Source organism: Rhipicephalus microplus, chromosome 7 (assembly GCF_043290135.1).
Source record: "Rhipicephalus microplus isolate Deutch F79 chromosome 7, USDA_Rmic, whole genome shotgun sequence".
Taxonomy (NCBI): domain Eukaryota; kingdom Metazoa; phylum Arthropoda; class Arachnida; order Ixodida; family Ixodidae; genus Rhipicephalus; species Rhipicephalus microplus.
Window position 1 is genome coordinate 165,952,015 of NC_134706.1, and position 19,688 is coordinate 165,971,702.

Here is a 19,688-nt window from a genome sequence, read left to right on the forward strand (position 1 = left end):
GGAAATCGCACTCAGCTCCCTCCCGACAATCAGGGCTTGCGTATGTTTTAAGACCCACAGCTTCATTTTGTCTCCAAAGTGTATACTCAAGATTTGGTAGCTGCATTTCCACGTCTTGCATTGCAGTGCGATGAAGTCATCTCTTTGTGCGCGCGTTCATCAAACAATGAGAAAAAGAGTGCATATGCTTACCAAGAACGTGATTTGAAAATAAAAGTGTTATATTTTGCACAACTCTTAAGTATACTTAAAATGCCAGCATAAACATACAGCGGCTTTGTGTGCTTGCCACTTTTGTGGTACAGCTTACACGAAGCTAACTTATGCATGGTAGTGATGCATAAAAAAAGAAACTAGACCATGTTGTCTGCGACAAGTATACAGACACAGAACACGTCTCAGAGGCCCTGTAATATTTCTAGTCACTAAAACGTCACCCTCGAGATCACCTTTTTAGGGTCCCTATGTCTGCGGAAGCCAAGATTCTCGCCACCCGTTTGGAACGCTCTGAACTACCACATAGGCCTATGGGAGTGTTCTCTCTCGTCCTCTAATATCATCATATACACTCTATGCTTGAGCTCCTTTTTGACACTATTGTAGCTGATGTGCCGAATAAGCCCACAATTTGCAAACAACTACTGAGTTTGCACAAATACGTCGATATTCCCGGTCCGACTTTTTTGAAAGCCAGATAACGAGGTATATGCCCACGGACAGCTTCACGCAAAGTGTATTTCCACAATGGTCATGATCTGCTTGAATTATTTTTTTATTTTCTGCAACACGTTCCAAAACTTTTCTTTCAATTACCAAATGTAATTTCTTCTCATCGACCTCCACTCACTTCGTGACATCACTGAGCCCACGGTGTTTCTCTCCGCAGTCGAGGCCGGCTCTGTAATGGGTGACACGGTTGTATTATGAGGCTTTGGTGGTAGGTCCAGTGTAATGACGCGGCCTTCTTCTGGTGTTTTTATTGGCGATATTTTTTTTATATATGCCAACAATGCATCCATCGCGCTCACCCCTGAAACATAATAAGAAGTGTTCCTGAATTCCCGCATTATGTTTGCTTTAGAGACATTAATTGGCAGTATAAGACGTTTGCCCTAATAATAGCCTTGAATTTGAGCTTACCTTCAGTCCTCCATTTAACAGAGCTTCCAAATTTGAAACCGTCGCCTCCACTGGCAATGAATGTAGTGGTTACAATGATGTAGGTTTCATTCTCCGTAACCTCGCTATATCTGGGTACACTGCAGTTTGCACAAAGGACTTGCAACGAAATAATGCGACATCCATTTGGCATACTGAAGTTGTAAACCACCCGAACACCTAAGCGATCGAAAAATAAAATAAAGCGTACGTAAAGCTTTTGTTCTTTCACTAATGATTATGTTTATACAGTTATGAAGCACATCTCTTGAGATCTTTTTAGCTGCTTTTGCTTATCTTCCTATTTCCATATTTTACCACTTTTATGCATTTTTTTCCCTTAGCCACTCAAAGTAGCAAGTCAGCAATTTTTACGTGCTGGCTAAAAATTGTTTTTCTTAGTTCTTTTTTTTCACTGGAAAATATCCGCAATGAAACGGGGACGGGATTTCAAAGTACGCTATTATCACTATACAAGTAAAGCATAGAATGAATGTACGTGAGAACACAAATTGTCTAAAATATTAATTTCTTTATCTTTCTCTCTCTCTCGAGAACCCAAATGTTTACCTAAAAATGTGAATGTCAAGGGCGTATGCTCGCCACAATAATGGTAACAAAAAACTGGAATGGCAGGTACTATTTATCAGTATTTTTTTTCGAGGTAGCTTGTTCATATTGCTATAGACACAGCGTTTAACATGCTAAAAAATTCTTGTCGAGCCATGTTGTTGACGACGTACAACTAGTGTCTCCAGTGAGCCAGTGATGAAATTTCTTCTTCATGATTGCTGGACAAAGGTGGCGAACTATACAATAAAAAATGGTATAAAGTTAAGAAGCCAAAATTCGGTTATAGGCTTTTCTACCGCGCTTCTCTGCAATGGAGATGAGTGCTACGTGTCAGCCTAACTGAAACGCTCATCTTTACAGACACACGACGCATAAGCGCGAAAGATAGCATTTTTTTTTTCGCTGCAGTGAAGTGGTGGCTATGGTGCTCGGCCGCTGACCCGAAAGTCGCGTGTTCGATCCTGGTCGTGGTGGTCGCAATTTGATGGAGGCGGAATGGTAGACGGTCGTGCAGTGTGCGATGTCAATGCACGTTAAAAAGCACAAGATGCTCTAAATGTCCGGAGCGCTTCAATACAGATGTCTCCAAAATCGTATCTTGACTTTGGGTTTTGAAAATAGACATTGTCATTGGCGTTTGTTTGCCCGAACATGTGCTTTACTGAGGGCGTGTTCATGAGCATTTGAATAGGCACCGTTCAGTCGAGTTTTACTATCTGACTGTAGTGCCAGAACACATAGCCTAGCGGATAAAAAAGGCGACCTTTGACGGCATCAGAGAATGGAACTCGACGCGCGCATCTCCCGCCCTGCATTTGTCGGTGGATTGTGGCCAGGATATATGGGGGACGCACACACGCGACTATTCTCTGCATGCCCTAACGGCGAATGTAAAATACTATGAGGCGCCGCAGAGTGAGCCACGCAGTTCCCTCTGGCCAGTGTGTGGTGCCTATTAAAACATTGGTCATAAAGGAGTGGCTAGGCGGTAACACATTTGTAACATTGGGAAATGAGAGGAAGCACAATGGAAGAATTGCGCATAGGCTATAGTTACTTCTTTACTTCGCTAGCGCTTTGGCTTATTTAGCGCTGTTTATAACACAAAAGCGTTCTATGTGCCAGGGTCCAACAAGACCTCAGTGAAGTATTTCCGTTACAATTGGACGTCAAAGAACTTTACACAATTAATTATCAAACCAAAGAAGATTAGTCAACAGGCATCGAATCACCGGCATCTCAGCCCGCAGCAACAAGTGCCGAGCATGAAATCAGCTGTGCCACAGCCACAGACTCTAATGGCTTCACAAAGGTGGCTTTTACACATCACACATTCCTGTTGTCATGCTCTTGGTCAGCGAGGTGGTGTTGCCCTCTTGGAGCGGTAGAGTGAAGGACCTCATCAATACTGAGGCCTCAGTGATTAGCCTTTGTAACGCGTGTTGCAAGGTGTCCATCCCATTCTGCACCTTATCGATACAAGTCTGATTTTGTCAACGCCTTAACGCACCGTGAGGTGGTGACTTTAACTAAAGCATGAGTCTCACTTACACAGCTTATCCAAACTAAATATTGCTGTGCGCGGGCATGCATCATACCGAAAGCTGCCTCAATGCGCATCCTAAAGCACAAGGCATTGCGCAATTCACATTGAAAAGCCCCGCCGCTGTGGTCTAGAGGGTAAGGCACTCGGCTGCTGACCCGCCGTTTGCGGGATCGAATCCCGGCTGCGGCGGCTGCATTTCCGTTGGAGGCGATAAAGTTGTGGGCCCGTGTGTTCGGATTCGGGTGCACGTTAAAGAACCTCAGGTGGTCAAAATTTCCGGAGCCCTCCACTACGGCATTTCTCATAATCATATGGTGGTCATTGTAATATGGGTCTTTAAACCTGACATATGAATAAATGCACAATGAAAAGCTGAGTTTACCCGAAGGTCTGCTGGGCAAACTATAAGAGAACCTTAAAGCAGCACTGCTGTGGTGCGTTTGAGATGTTGTATGTCGTAAATTCGTTAGAATTAGCGCTCACGTGTTCTTTGATTTAGACAATGCAAAATCCAGCATTTTATTTGGTATTGACTATCAGTGTTCCATCGCGTGGTAATTATGGACTTACAGTCTTAAATTTATTTAGCCAAAACATACACCAAGGGCGCCTCGACTCACAGCCGCAAACTGAGTTCACGGATTTCTTCCGTGAAAATCGCACACTTGACAATTCTGATTTCTCCGAAGAGTCAGGCAAACGCTTTTTTTTCGCTAAAGTGTGTTGCCGAAAATTCGTCAAGTACTTTGCATAAAATACAGAATGTTCTCCGCTAATCAAAACCTAGCAATGTTTCAAAACACTTACCTGATCCTTGTAAAAACCTTCCATTCAGGTCCGGCAGCCAGGTGAAGTTCGTGACTCCAAACTCAAACATATTCAGCAAGTCTCGACCGGTCATATTCATGAGAACCAGGTCACTGTCATAAGGCATCGCACCAAGTACATCACCAAGTGTTACGTTGGCTGGAAATAAACACATCACAAACATTATCTGTATGCATCTAAGGTTTTAGTTACCTTGAATTTTGTATCTGAAGCAGCAATATTTCAAAAAATAATAATTATTATTCCATCAACCCCGTAATTTTAGGAAAATATTGAAGCAAAATTTGAAAATTTCGTGAGACTGTCGAAAACAAATTCTCAGTGTGTCATTACATCGAAAAGAAGTCGCTACTTGGCAACGTTTGAGCGAGTTGTCCTACTATCGACGTATTTGTGAGGCTGCTCCAGCCACTCAGGCAATGGGAGTTGGCGTCATGGCTCCTTCAGTCTACAAAAGCAATCCGCCTTGTTTCGAAGCGCACCCATTGGGACACCATGTATTCATGCATGTCCTCGTGCATTAGTCAATCTAGCAGTGATGAATTCATCTCTGTTGATACGAAGCATGTGAACTTGCAAGAAATTGCGGCATACGAATACATTACACTCATTAAAAAAGGCAGTGCTACTTACTAACTTTGAGGTAGTAAATTCTTGTCACAACATTCACTACCTAAGTAGTAACTGCAGGTAGTATACCACAGACGTTCACTATGTAGTGGAGCATACGCACTAACGTGTATGCGCCTTCCAAAGAGAAGGAAAAACCCCGTGCTCTGATTGCACGAGAACCTAGGCCGCCTTTGCGAGGCTTGTCGTACGGCCATTTTTCGTTGCGACATCGTTGCGACTTCTCCGGTTCAATAAACGTCATCACATTTGGTGGAGGCTGCTGAGATCCCCAAGCAGACCTGGAGCTCCGCTCTCGCAAGTTGCCCGAGAGACCACTGCAAAACATGACTGACGCAGTCGCCAACCAGCCCATCCCAGCCCAGCCAGCACCACCGGCTGTCCCGTCTACCTGCCCCGGCGCTACTCGCCAACGGGACCCACCAATCTTCAGCGGCAGTGGTGAGCAAGACGTCGAAGACTGGCTCTCTTTGTACGAACGCGTAAGCGCCAGCAACAAGTGGGACAACGATTCTAAGCTCGCCTACGTTATCTTTTACTTGGCAGACGTAGCAAAACTTTGGTTTACAAACCGCGAAACCGCCATCACCAACTGGTCCTCCTTTAAGACACTCGTCACTGAAGCGTTCGGCCGACCAGAGGTCCGCAAGCTCCGCGCTGACCAGCGCCTGCGCCACCGAGCCCAGCAGCCTGGCGAGACATTTACCAGTTACATAGAGGACGTGCTCGACCTCTGCAAGCGTGTGAATCCATCTATGCCCGAAGAAGAGAAAATTCGGCAGATTCTCAAGGGCATCGAGGATGGCGCATTCCAGATGCTGCTAGCGAAAAGCCCGAACACGGTAGCCATCCTCGTAAGCCTCTGCCAGAGCTTTGATGAATTGCGCCGTCAGCGTTCCATCGCCCGACAGAGTGTCCCACCGCCGGATTCGATCTCGGCCGTCGCACTCACAAATGCCAACGGTTGCCAAGAAAGTTTGTCACACCAGATCAAAGACTTCATCAGGGAGGAAGTCGCCCGACAGCTCTCCCTGCTGCCGCATAGTGACGCGCCCACCGCAAGCCTGCCTTCGACACTGCAGCAGGCCATACGCACTGAAATTTGTGATGTCCTCCCTACAGTGCAGGCCCCTTACGCATGTACTTCAGCAGCACCTAATCTCTCAGCTGTCGGCTACGCACCACCTGCACCACCTTCACCTCTCAGCTACGCAGCTGTGGTCGCGCGGCCCCCACCACATCCAGTCGCCTTATCAGCTCCACCTCCTCCGGCCTCGCCTCCAGTTTACAGGCCCTCACCTCGCTTTTTCCGTCGATCTAATGAGTGGCGCACCCATGACAACCGTCCTATCTGCTTCGCCTGTGGCATCGCTGGCCACATTGCACGCTTCTGCCGCCGTCGCCCCACACCTGCAAACGCATACTTCGGAACTGCTACCTACGTGCCGCAGCAGGCCAGCGCATCTGCATATGAACAGAGGCACTCAGACTCGGATCGCCGCCCATCGACTGCTCGTTTCCCATCCCCTCGTCGCCGATCGCCATCGCCTATGCGTCGTCGACCACCTCCTGAGGAGGGAAACTAATCAGTGCAGTTCCGGAGGCAAGAACTGCACCTTGTGCGCAATTCCCAAGGCCTCCGTTTTCGCCACAAAATGTTGTTGATGTCGATGTTGAGGGAGTCGCCACATTAGCGTTAATTGATACCGGGGCCGCCGTTTCTGTGATGGACGCCAAATTTTGTCGGAAACTGAAGAAAGTGACCACATCTCTCTGTGGCATGGTGCTGTCCACGGCTAGCGCGCAACGCATTCATCCCTCGGCTCTGTGTACGGCGCGCGTCGTCATCCAAGACGTTTTGTGCGTCGTACAGTTTTTTGTTCTGCCATCTTGCTCTCATGACCTTATCCTCGGTTGGGATTTCTTATCACGTCATGAAGCTATCATCGATTGTTCCCGTGCCAAAGTGTCCCTTGTGCCAACATATGAATTTCCACCACCCGACCAGTCGCCTCGGCTCTGCAAACTCATCGCTGACGACGACATCACCTTGCCCCCGGAAGCTTCGGTCCCTATAAGCCTTTCATGTGTGGCGCAACCTGACGCCACGGTGGTGTTTACGCCATCTCCTGTTTTTACTGAACGCAAGGGCATCGTTCTCCCATTTGCCGTTCTTACAATTGCGTCTGGTTTAACCGTAATGCTGGTTACCAACCACTGCAACTACCCCATTGGCTTACTTCGTGGTGAAACGTTGGGATATGTGCAACCTGTCGACCATATCGATGATATTATTCTTCCCGACGAAACGCCATGTCAGATTGCCGCCATAACTGATGCGTCTGAGCCATCAAGTTTGTCGCCCTTCGACAATGCTATTGACGCAGACCTTCCCCTCTCGCATCGCCGCCAACTTGTTGCTCTCCTTAACAAGTTTCGCTCTTCTTTCGACTTTCAAGAACCTGCTTTGGGCCGCACCACGACTATCACTCATACTATTGACACCGGCTCACATTCACCTCTGCGACAGCGTCCTTACCGCGTTTCCGCCGAAGAGCGCCGCGTCATTACGGAGCAAGTAGACGACATGCTTAAACGTGGAGTGATACAGCCTTCTCAAAGCGCTTGGTCATCACCTGTGGTTCTCGTAAAGAAAAAAGATGGCACCGTTCGATTTTGCGTGGACTATCGCCGCTTAAACAAGATTACGAAGAAAGATGTCTACCCGCTACCACGAATAGACGATGCTCTTGACTGTTTACAAGGCGCTGAGTACTTTACATCCTTGGATCTGCGTTCTGGGTATTGGCAGGTGCCAATGGCTGAATGTGATCGCCCTAAAACAGCCTTTGTAACGCCAGATGGCCTATACGAGTTCAAAGTGATGCCATTTGGGCTCTGCAACGCACCTGCCACATTTGAGCGCATGATCGATACCATCTTGCGTGCCCATAAGTGGAAAACTTGCTTGTGTTACGTGGACGACATCGTAGTCTTTTCGTCTGATTTCCCGACACATCTTGTTCGCCTCCACGAGATTCTGACGTGTCTAACTTCTGCGGGCCTACAACTTAACTCCAAGAAGTGCCATTTCGCAGCACGAAAACTAACCATCTTGGGACATGTCATCACAAGAGACGGTGTTCTTCCGGATCCCGAAAAGCTTCGGGCTGTCACTGACTTCCCGTTGCCCACATCACTGAAAGCCCTAAGAAGTTTCATCGGTCTCTGCTCCTACTTTCGTCGCTTCGTGCGCAACTTCGCGTCCATCATCGCACCTCTCACGAGTCTGCTTTCCAACAGCAAAGGTATATCTGCATGGTCACCTGCATGTGACGACGCATTTCGCCAGCTGCGCTGCCTGCTGACCTCACCACCCATTCTTCGTCACTACGACCCCGCTGCTGCCACAGAAATTCACACCGATGCAAGTGGCATCGGTCTTGGTGCAGTTTTGGCACAACGGAAAGGCACCCAAGCCGAATACGTAGTCGCCTATGCAAGTCGCGCTCTCAAGAAGGCTGAATTGAATTACTCCGTGACAGAGAAGGAGTGTTTGGCCATAATCTGGGCCTTGACGAAGTTTCGCCCGTACCTTTACGGCCGCCCTTTCGACGTGGTCACAGACCACCACGCTCTATGCTGGCTGTCCACATTGAAAGACCCGTCCGGACGCCTGGGACGTTGGGCACTTCGATTGCAAGAATACGACATCCGTGTAGTATATCGTTCCGGTCGCAAGCATGCGGATGCCGATGCACTTTCGCGATCCCCATTAACCCCAGATGTGGCTTCTCTGCCACCAGTTTTTACCACCTTGTCACCAATAGACACCACTGACATGCTTTCGGAGCAGCGTAAAGATGCATACCTTGCATTGTTACTCGACTACCTTACCGATCCGTCTGCTGTCCCTTCCACGAGAGCGCTACGCCGACAAGCAGCCCACTTTTCCGTGCGAGACAGCATTCTGTACCGCCGCAACTACATGCCTGGTGGTCGGAAGTGGCTCCTTGCTGTCCCAACTCATATGCGCTCTGACATCTGCATGAATTTCCATGCAGACCCTCAAAGTGCTCACGCAGGTGTCCTGAAAACCTATGAACGGCTGCGCCAACGATATTACTGGCGAGGAATGTATCGCTTTGTGCAGAAATACGTTCAGTCTTGCACCACTTGCCAACAGAACAAGACACCTCCGCGGCACCTTGCTGGCACGTTACAGCCGCTCCCGTGCCCGGCTCGCCCATTCGACCGCGTGGGTATAGACCTCTATGGCCCCCTCCCATATAGTCGCTCTGGAAACCGGTGGATTATTGTCGGCGTCGATCATCTGACACGCTACGCTGAGACTGCAGCTCTACCGGCAGCGACCGCCCATGAAGTTGCACTCTTCATTCTGCGCAGCTTCATTCTCCGCCATGGGGCTCCACGGGAATTACTCAGTGATAGGGGTCGAGTGTTCCTGTCGGAGGTCATCCAAGCTATTCTCGCTGAATGCAACATCATCCACCGGAAATCTACCGCATACCATCCACAGACGAATGGTCTCACTGAACGGTTCAACCGCACACTTGGCGACATGCTGAGGATGTACACCTCCTCCGACCACACTAACTGGGACGCTGTCTTGCCTTTTGTTACCTTCGCTTACAACACCGCGACGCAAGCGACTACCGGTTTTTCCCCGTTCTTTCTGTTGTACGGCCGCGAACCATCCCACCCACTCGACACCATACTCCCGTACCGCCCTGATGCATCGGAGTGCTCCCCGCTTTCGGAAGTCGCCAGATACGCTGAAGACTGCCGTCAGTTGGCTCGGTCTATGACAAGTGAGGCTCAAGGTCTACAAAAAACCCGACATGATGACGCTCATCACATAGCGCCTACGTTTCGTACTGGCTCCCTCGTGTGGCTTTGGGTGCCCCCGCACGTTCCTGGCCTGTCTTCTAAACTTCTGGCCCGGTACCATGGCCCATACCGTGTCATTGATGCAACCTCGCCGGTGAATTACATCATCGAGCCCCTAACACAATCGCCAGATTTGCGCCGTCGAGGACGTGAGACTGTACACGTCGACCGTCTCAAGCCCTACTACGACCCCCTCACTGTGCCTACTCCCTGAGTCGCCAGGATGGCTACTCTTCAACCCGGGGGGTATTGTAGTGGAGCATACGCACTAACGTGTATGCGCCTTCCAAAGAGAAGGAAAAACCCCGTGCTCTGATTGCACGAGAACCTAGGCCGCCTTTGCGAGGCTTGTCGTACGGCCATTTTTCGTTGCGACATCGTTGCGACTTCTCCGGTTCAATAAACGTCATCACAACTACTTTAGAAGCAACCAGAGGTAGTAAATGTCTGTGGTGTCCTACCTACAGTTACGTTGTGACAACAATTTACCACCTCAAGGTTAGTAAGTAGCACTACCTTTTTTAAGAGTGCAGAGAAAAAAAAGGCAGATCGCACGTACAGTGGGAATGGTTTATATGCGGAACACGAACGGTTAAGGTTGACATGCCACTCTAAAGTCAGCAAAACGTTACGAGGCGGAGGTAAACTACACCGTACAATACTTCCATGACATGATTATCATAGTTGTACATGTCAATCACCTTCGTCTTATATTCACGTCACCTGATACCAAAGTTGGCAAATGTGCAGCTAGCGAAAGGGCCACGAATGTGCTATAAGCGTAGCACGTACTAAAGTTTTACATGACACGCGTGTCATGATTATTATGTTTGCACCAGTCACATACCGTCGTCGTCCATTCATGCCCCGTAATACCATATTTCGTATACGTGGAGCTGTCGAAACGGCTGCGAGCGCATCATGAAGGGCCCAATATACTTCCGACGTAACATTGACGGGCGCGCTTGCTGAGCATAGCGAAGGTACACTAGCAAAACGCGAGCACCGGCGGAACCCGGTGGCAACCGGCGCGAATCGTGACGTGCTGCACTTCGCGGTGACTATATAGTTACCTAGACAGCACTGCGTCTGCCTTTCTTTATGACGCAGAGACGCCGGGCGCGCTCAAACTCGCATGCGTCAAAGCAACGCAGCACGGCGCACGCCTGCGAATATATGGAAGGAAGATCTGCACCTGGCGTGGCATCGCCGGCGTGACGCGACGAAATGAACGCTGGCGCGAAGGCGTGCCGGCTCACGTCAAATCGTATTGGCGCCTGGAGTGTCGCATGTAGTCATGTTCTTACGGGACGCGCATTTCATGATTATCACATTTGCACCCATCACACCCATTCATCATCTGTTCACGTGATGTAGTACCAAATTTGGCATATGTGAAGCTAGCGAAACCGCCGCGAGCACATCATAGATGTAGCATGTTGTCATGTTGTTACATGACATGCATCACATGATTATCGTGTTTGCACTAGTCACATACCTTCGTCATTCATTCACGTTCCGTAATACCAAATATGGTACATGCGAAGCTAGCGAAACGGCCACGAGTGCATCAAGAGTGTGGCATGTAGTCATGTCGTTACATGACACACATGCCATGATTTTCGTGTTTAGGGTCTGTCGCTTGTGTTCGCCATGCAGTCATGCCATACCACACCAGTATTGCAACTTGTCATTTTAACTAAACCACCACAAGAGCACCAAGACCATAGAACGTAAATCATGACATTCATGGCATGCATGTCATGATTTTCATGTTATGACTAGTCTCTTATGCTCGTCATATTGTCATGTCATGCCATAGAAACTTTGGTATTGTTACCAATAAACGAACAGCCAGGAGAGCTAAAGGCCGTGAGCGGCTAGATAGACAGATAGATAGATAGATAGATAGATAGATAGATAGATAGATAGATAGATAGATAGATAGATAGATAGATAGATAGATAGATAGATACGCTCAAAGTCGCCGATGTTTGCAAAGAAATGCTTCGCATTTAAAAACGCAGATCAATGTAAAATTAACAAAAAAGTTTACAAAGACGTTCGGCTCCTACACGGAAGCCTTATTCATATTGACAGCAAGCACCGTAATACGGTCTTTTGATTAGAACGTCTTGTTAGAAGTTTTGTGCATTCTGTGCTCGGCGACAACTTTCTGTGGCAGCACAGCCAAGGCTACGAAGCCCACAGACGAGTTTTAGGGCCGAAGCTTTTTATAGCGGCATCCGTTCGTCTGTCGTGGCCGTTGTAGTGTGTAACAACTATAACATTTTGACCTCGAAGGTTGTGTCGGTGAGAGATTTCTTCTGTACATTCTTGAACGATAAAAGATAGTGCTCAATGTACATGCCAATGGCTGCTAATGAAGAACAAGAGACAGGAGCATTTGGCTTTTAGTTAACGCGCACGCTGCAATCTCCATTAGCAGCCATTGCCATGTACATTGAGCACTATCTGACAAGAAAGGGTTCCAACATTATACTCGCTGGGTGTAACCTCCTTAGTTTTAGAAAGGTTTAGCGATCGTTGAGCCGCAGTGCAATGAATACAATGAACTAGTATATACCATGGATGAACTCGAGGTGGTTAAAGGAGGGAAGTAGATACGAAGCGCAAGCTGTAAGAAAGTAAAAGCCGAAATCTCCTGTCTCTCGTTTTCTATTAGCAGGCATTGGCATGTACATTGAGCGCTATTTGAAAGGAAAAGGTTGTTACGTTATACTCGCTGGGCGTAACCTCCTTCGTTTTAGAAAAGTTTAGTGAGTGTTGGGCTGAAATGCCATGAATACAGTGAACTAGTATATATCATGAACTCGAGGTGGTTAAAAGTGGGAAGTAGACCCGAAGCGCAAGCCGCAAAAAGTGTGCGTGTGCCACCTCTAGTTTACTCCTTGGAATATGCGCTGGATGGCGGTGCTTCTATATGGGGAATATATTATGAAAAGATGCGAGACGGTGGTACTTGGAGTGTTGAACGGACACACAGACACAGATGCATGGATGAACGCATGAACGGACGCAGTGGCGGATGCATGGACGAAGGCAGGGACGGACGCACGAACAGACGTACGCACGGATGGGTGGATGGACGCATGGACGGTCAGACAGACGGACGCATAGATGGACGGAAGCAAGAACGAGTGTACGGACGAATGCTTCGCTCGCTCTCCATCATTCACTCCGTGGATATGCTGCCATGTTTTTTTTTTGCACTACGCTTGTGCATGCATCCACGAACGCTGACTTTTGTAGACGGCGTAGCATAAAGATAGATATAAAAAGAAAAGATATCGATAATATGTTCAAGATTGTTCACATTGTTATTACAAATACTACATCGTAATACCTTTTACTTCTTTGCCATTTCTAGTTTTCTGTTTTTTTTCTTGTCTTTTCACCTTTTTCATGCCCCGGTAAACAACGATGGCGTCGCTTGGTTGCAGCATTTTCACATCGAAGCTTATGAGCGAGCATGAGTGTGTGTTCGTTAGGTGATCTTTGTTGATCGAGGTGGAAGAAACGAAGACAGTGATGCGTCATGAAATATTTTGTTTCTCAAATGTACAGTCACCGAGAAAGAAGACGTGTGTGACGGATATCCCGACTGAAAGTGGGACTCTAATCGCTATAACCACCTTGAAAGTGAAAGCGGCGACCAGCCAGCCTTCGGCAAAACAAGCTGCTTGAAAGCAGAAGTACCATTGAAAACTGTACGTAAAAGCAAGGACTCCATTTCTAAATTTTCTTGCTTACTTGTTTGGCATTTAAGTTGCCTAATACTGTTCAAACAATGAGCTAAAGATGGCGTAATGTAACACCGCACCCGTCGGCGTCTATATGGAGCAAGTGTTTTTTTTGCGCTTTGTGATGACAGTGACTTACGAGGATAAAGTTACAAGTGCAGAGTTTTTTCTGGGCAACCTACGCGTTCATGTGTGTTATACTGTAGAGTGTGAAAAAAACAGCGGTTCATCCACTTGGGTTTACAAACGAAGACGCACGTCATGACTGGTCGTGGCCGAGATTTCTTTGCGTCCCCTGAAAAGATAACGCGAGCGAGCCAGCCACTCGCCACTGCCCTTGATCTTCCTGGGTCAGAGGGAGGCGGCTGGAGTGAGACGCTGTGCGGCCATGTTTCGCATGAGCTCCGGCCCGGTTACCGACTATCAGCGGACGCGCTTTTTTCTGGACTTGCTGTCAGTGGGCTCGTCTGCAGGAGGTTGCCCTGTACCTACGGACACCACTCGTTTAGGCAAGTTTGTCCCCGTTTTTGGAGTTTCGGAGATTTTCCTATCAACCCCGCGGTGGCAAGGCTAGGCCTATCTCCTAGGCCAAGCCTGGCCTGGGCCGCGTCGCCCGGCGTCTGACTTGCGCCCGGTGACCGTGGGTCTTGTTGGGCTGAAGATGGAGTACTACGTCGAAGGGGAGACTATAACACCCGAAGATTTTGAAGCGGGAGAGTGGGCTCCAGTGCTGAAGGCACAGGACCGATTTAAGAAGACTCGGCATGGCGACAACGCCAAGAGTAAGCCTTGCGAGACGCAGGCTGGCAGCGACGGGCGCAAGACGCACGGAGCGCAGCAAGTCAAGCGGGGGAAAGCGCCGGTATGGAAGAAGCGCGGACCGTTTCTCAAGTTGCCAGCCACGGATTTCAAGATTGTGTACAGGCCCCAGAACTGGGACTTGAGTGTTGTGACAGCGAGAGAACTCGAATGTGCACTGAGAGCAGCAACGCGTCTAACGAGTGCGATTGCCGCGGAAGAAGACATTGTGCGGGTTAATGGCACAAACAACACGTTGACGGTGAGCACACCGTGCATAAATCGCAGTGGGGCATATGCGACTGTGAAGACGCTCAAGCTGGGTGATCGTGACCTGCCGGTTTTGGCGTTCGTGGCGCCGTTGGAACTCCGTGCGGGGAGTGATTTATAATGCTTATGAATGATGCCCAGTGGAAGAAGTTCGGGCGGGATTCCTGAAGAAGAACGAAGGCATAGACATTCTGGACGCGAGTCCTCTGGGAAAGTCATCAAAGGCGATTCAGATTACGTTGGGGGGAAAACGCATACCCCGGCAGATTACTTACTGGAACTGTCTGTACGCTGTGATCCCGTACAGAAATTTAGTCGAGACCTGCTACAACTGCAGACGAGTTGGACATCGAGCGGACGTTTGCTATCGTCCGAAGAGCAACCTATGTCACCATTGCGGGAAGGACCATCCTGCCCCGCCAGAAGGAGAGCCACCTACGCGCACGCCGGTCTGCATCGTGTGCCATGGTGCGCATCACACAGGGAGCCGGAACTGCAAGTTTCGCCTGGCTCGAAAGCCACCGACAGGCCGGCAGCAGAGCATCGAAAGAGAGAGCGAAGCTGGCAACGATAAGCGTTCCTCGAGGGCCACGGAGCGGTCACCGAGGGGTAAAGAAGGCAGAAGCAAAGGCAGGGACTGGTCGAGTTCCTTCCCGCCATTGCCAGGGCGCGGGGGCGGCCAAGATGGTGGACGAGCATCCAGTACCTACAGCTGCGCACGCGACACCAACAAAAAGGTGGGCTTGTCAAGCATGGCCTCCCAGAACGAAACCGCTCGAGAGAGGGAGTTAGCAGCGCTGGTTCAGCGACAGGGAGACTTGATTAAAAGAATGGAAAGCAGAATTGCAGAGATGGAACGCGCACTTGGAAACGACCAACGGCAGGGGTAACAGGCACCAGCAGTGCAAGGCCTACAGAAAGCGACGCAAGAGGCGTCTGCTCGCGTACAGGAGAGTGCAGCTATGGAAGTGGAGAATCGGGGGACAGTGAAGAGACCACTGCCGGGGGATGAGGTAGCTAACGCAAAACGATTAGCCGAAACGTCACCAGTAGACATGCCACAGCCTGTTTTTAAGGTCATTAGTCTTAAGTCGGATGTAACAACACTTGCGGATAAAGTAGGCAAACAAGGGAAAAGACAGGATAGGTTGGAGGCTCGAGTCGAAAATATCGAAGCCAGATTAGACACAATAGAGGAGCGTCTCGGCATGCTCTCCACTGAATTTAAGGATTCCCAAACCCAGGTCATGGGCATGTTTCAGCAGCTTCATACTCTATTGGAGGCAAGACTGCCTCCCGTGGGTGGCCAAGTGCCATTAGTCAACCTGGTGCCTCATCATGGCGCCTCACCAGCAAATTGAGGTTTGGCAGTGAAACTGCAGGGGCTTTCGTCAAAAGCGGGGTAACCTGCAGTTCCACGTACAAAATCTGGACAGTAAACCAGACATAATAGCCTTACAGGAGGCTAGTGGTTCCGTAAAATTACCTGGATTTAAGGCATTTACAGCGCCAGGAACTGATTCAAGGGGAGTATCACGCGTCTTCACAGCCGTGCTAGTCCATCGCAACATCACTGCCATTCAGCATTCCGTAGATAGCAGCAGGGAAGACTATATCTTGCTTGAGATTTTGCCTAAACGAAAGTATGAGAAGAGTCTGTTTTTACTTAATGTGTATAGTTCTCCAAAAGATGAAGGATTGGGCTTACCACAACTCCTGATTCAAACTCAACGGTTAGCAGCTCGCGCTCCGCTTATAGTGGTAGGAGATTTCAATGCGCCTCACCCGGAGCGGGGTTATATTCGAGCCAGCACAAAGGGCAATCGGGTTTGGCAAGTTGCCTGGGATCTGCGATGGACGCTGTTAATTAATCCACAAGATCATACGAGGATAGGCAACAGCATAAGCATGGATACCTCCCCAGACCTTACGTTTTTTAGAGGCATCAGTAATGCAAAGTGGATTAACACGGGACAAGCGCTAGGAAGTGATCACTATATCCTTTCCACGACGTTTAGCGCTGCGAAGCATAAAGACAAAGTTAGGAGGCATAGAACTACAGATTGGGACATATTTAGGAAAAACAGAGCAGACACTGTTAACGGGAAAATTAATGACCTGGATGCATGGGTACAGGCGCTCAAGGAGGATGTAAGTAATACCACGGTAGAAGTGCCAGTCGAGCAGGAGGAGTTTACCGCTGACTCGAGACTATTACACATGTGGGAAGCGCACGCGAGTCTCTTGAGAAGGTGGAAGAAGGAAAAACATAATGCGTCCTTCGCAGAAGGACTGCCAAGTTAGAACGTAAAATCGAAAATTATACAATTGAGTTGCAAGCCAAGCAGTGGGGCCAGATTTGTGATCGCATGAATGGACAGTTTGGATGCAAAAAGACATGGCAGCTGTTAAGGCATCTTTTGGATCCGGCAGCAACAAAATCGGCCCAATGGGGGCAAATGACTCGGTTAATGCATCAATATGAAGGCACAATTGGAGAGTTTAACGGGAACTCCGGAATCGGTACATAACTGATGGAGTAGACGGTTACTTACCACACTACTCGGGGGTGGAAAACTCAGACCTATATGAAGAGTTCACAATTGCGGAGGTGGTGTTTGCCATGGGGCAGCTGCGTACTACGTCTGCCGCAGGTCCGGATAGAGTTACTAATAAAATGCTGAGAAACCTAGACTTCAAATCGGTCGGGGCGATCACTGACTTGATAAATGAGTATTGGGTGGCCGGGGAGATCCCAGCACAATGAAAGCATGCTAGGATTATATTTATTCCGAAGCCAGGCAAGAAACTCTGCTTGGAAAACCTGCGCCCCATATCGCTGACATCATGCGTGGGCAAATTGATGGAGCACGTGGTTCTCAACAGGCTTCAGAATTATGCAGAGGACAAGGCCATCTTTCCCCCAACTATGATAGGTTTCAATGCCAATTTGTCCCCACAGGATGTCATGATACAGTTAAAACATGATGTAGTCAATCCCGGGCATGGCACGGGCACCAAAGCTGTATTGGGGCTTTACCTGAATAAAGCTTTCGACAATGTTTCGCATGAGGCAGTATTGAATAACCTATCAGAAATTGGCCCAGGGGTCAGGACATTTCGCTACATCAGATCATTCTTGGAGGGCCAAACCGCAGAAATTTCAATAGGAGATATGAAATCGAACTCATTCGCGTTGGGAGGCAAAAGGACGCCGCAGGGTTCAGTTTTGTCACCGTTCCTGTTTAACATCGCCTTAATTAAAATACCGCCGAGGCTGGAGGAGATACCGGGACTCAAACACACATTTTATGCAGATGATATTACTCTATGGGTAACCAGGGGTAGTGACGCGCATCTGGAAGAAACACTGCAACAGGCAGTTAATATTGTCGAAGAGTTGGCAGGGGAGGCGGGACTTTCATGCTCTCAGCCAAAGTCCTAGCTCTTTGTGGTTCGGGACAAACCCAGAGGGCTACATGCAAAACACTATATTCCGCCACCGCCGTTAGAGGTAAAGGTAGGAGGTAGGCCGGTAGCTGAAGCTCAAACGATTAGAACTCTTGGCCAATATCTGCAAACTAACAGGAAGAATAGGGTGGCCCTTGAAAACTTAAGACCACGGTCAATGCTACTGTCAGGCTAATCAGAAGAATCGCTAACCGTAAGAGCGGGGTTAAAGAAAAAGAACTCTGTAAGCTGGTACAGGCGTTTGTGCTCAGCAGGATTACTTACGCGACACCTTATATGAAGTTGGATGCCACAGAAAAAGGTAAGGTCGAGGCTATGATCGGGCAAGCTTACAAGGCAGTGCTTGGGTTAACTAACAACGCGCCAACAGAAAGGCTATTAAAACTAGGGGTACACAACACCCTGGATGAATTATGGGAGGCGCATCTGGTGATGCAGCACGCTAGGCTTTCGACAACCAAAGCGGGCAGGATTATATTGGAAAGGATTGGCATTGGAGCAGAGGCTCCCACTGGGGACACTAAAATTCAGGTGCGGCGAGAGTTACATAAGGCCCTGTACATAAAACCTTCGCCCAAAAATATGCATTCGATTCACCATACGCAGCGCAGGCACGCAAGAGCCAGAGCTTTACACGTTGAGTACGGCGAGTACAAAGCGGCAGTCTATACAGATGTTGCGAAATATAAGGACAAAGACGCTTTTGTGATTGTGGTGGTGGACAGGCGGGGGCGCTTGATCGCTTCTGGATCGGTCAAAATCCGCTCCTCGGAAACTGCAGAGGAAGCGGCAATAGCGCTAGCTATAACTAATTCGCAGTCAGATTTGATTTTCAGTGATTCAAAGACAGTCATCCGAAATCTGGCGAGGGGCAGAATATCGGCGACCGCTGCACGATTTCTGCATAGGGCCACGGGACGAGAAATGAGAGAAATAGAAATTGTCTGGGTACCAGCACACTCTGGGAACCCTGGGAACGAGGCGGCTCACCTGAATGCTCGAGGTTTCGTCAGCCGGGTAGGTGAGCCGCCAGTTCCGGGGAGGTCCGCGAGAGATGGGCTGGTGTCCTTTCATGACATAACGAATCATTATAAACTAGAGCGGAGGTTTTATCCGCCCCCGCACAAGCGGTTGACTAAGGTGCAGGAATGCGTCTGGAGAAAACTGCAGACGCGATCTTTTCCCAACCCTTACGTGTTGAACAAAATGTACCCGGAGGAGATTAAGCCGCAATGCAAATGGTGTCAGGCTGTGGCAACATATGATCACATACTTTGGGAAGGTAGCATAGTGCCGCCGCCGGTGGATATTATGCATGATCCCTCTCTTGAGCACTGGGAGGCCGTGTTGACCAGCTCAGACCCAGTCGTCCAGTTAAGGGTCGTGGAGTGGGCCACACAGGTCGCCGCCAACCTTGGGTTGATGGCCATCTAACACGGAAACATCCTCAGTTGCTTTCTGACGAAATAAAGTTTTTCCATCCATCCATAACGCGAGCATCTCCAGAATGTTTTTGCATCTTTAAAAGAAGGAAAACAACGATGCCGACCCAGTATGCACTTAAATTTAGAAAACGGTTTCATTCATGCGTTTGCGTGGCTTACACCATTGCCCAGTTTCTACTCGGCTGTGCCTTTTTTTTAAGTGTGAATACACTTTATAAGCGACCCCAAACCATTCACCGCCGTCGGCGGCGTCCGCAGTCTCCACCCTATTTTTAAAAGAAAGAGGACTTGGCG

General features: G+C 48.8%; 1 protein-coding gene across 3 annotated transcripts in view; it reads right to left on the reverse strand.

Moving 5' to 3' along the window:
- Positions 1 to 754: 754 nt before the first annotated feature.
- LOC119180204 (protein 5NUC) overlaps positions 755 to 19,688 on the reverse strand; it is a 431,021-nt gene continuing 412,087 nt past the window's right edge. For all 3 annotated transcript variants that reach the window (XM_075869905.1, XM_037431348.2, XM_075869904.1), the window contains 3 exons: positions 4,085 to 4,243; positions 1,141 to 1,338; positions 755 to 1,030 (listed from right to left, as the gene is read on the reverse strand). In XM_075869905.1, coding sequence (XP_075726020.1) covers positions 810 to 1,030; positions 1,141 to 1,338; positions 4,085 to 4,243 — 578 coding nt within the window. In that variant the 3' untranslated portion in view covers positions 755 to 809. The remainder of the gene's footprint in view (positions 1,031 to 1,140; positions 1,339 to 4,084; positions 4,244 to 19,688) is intronic.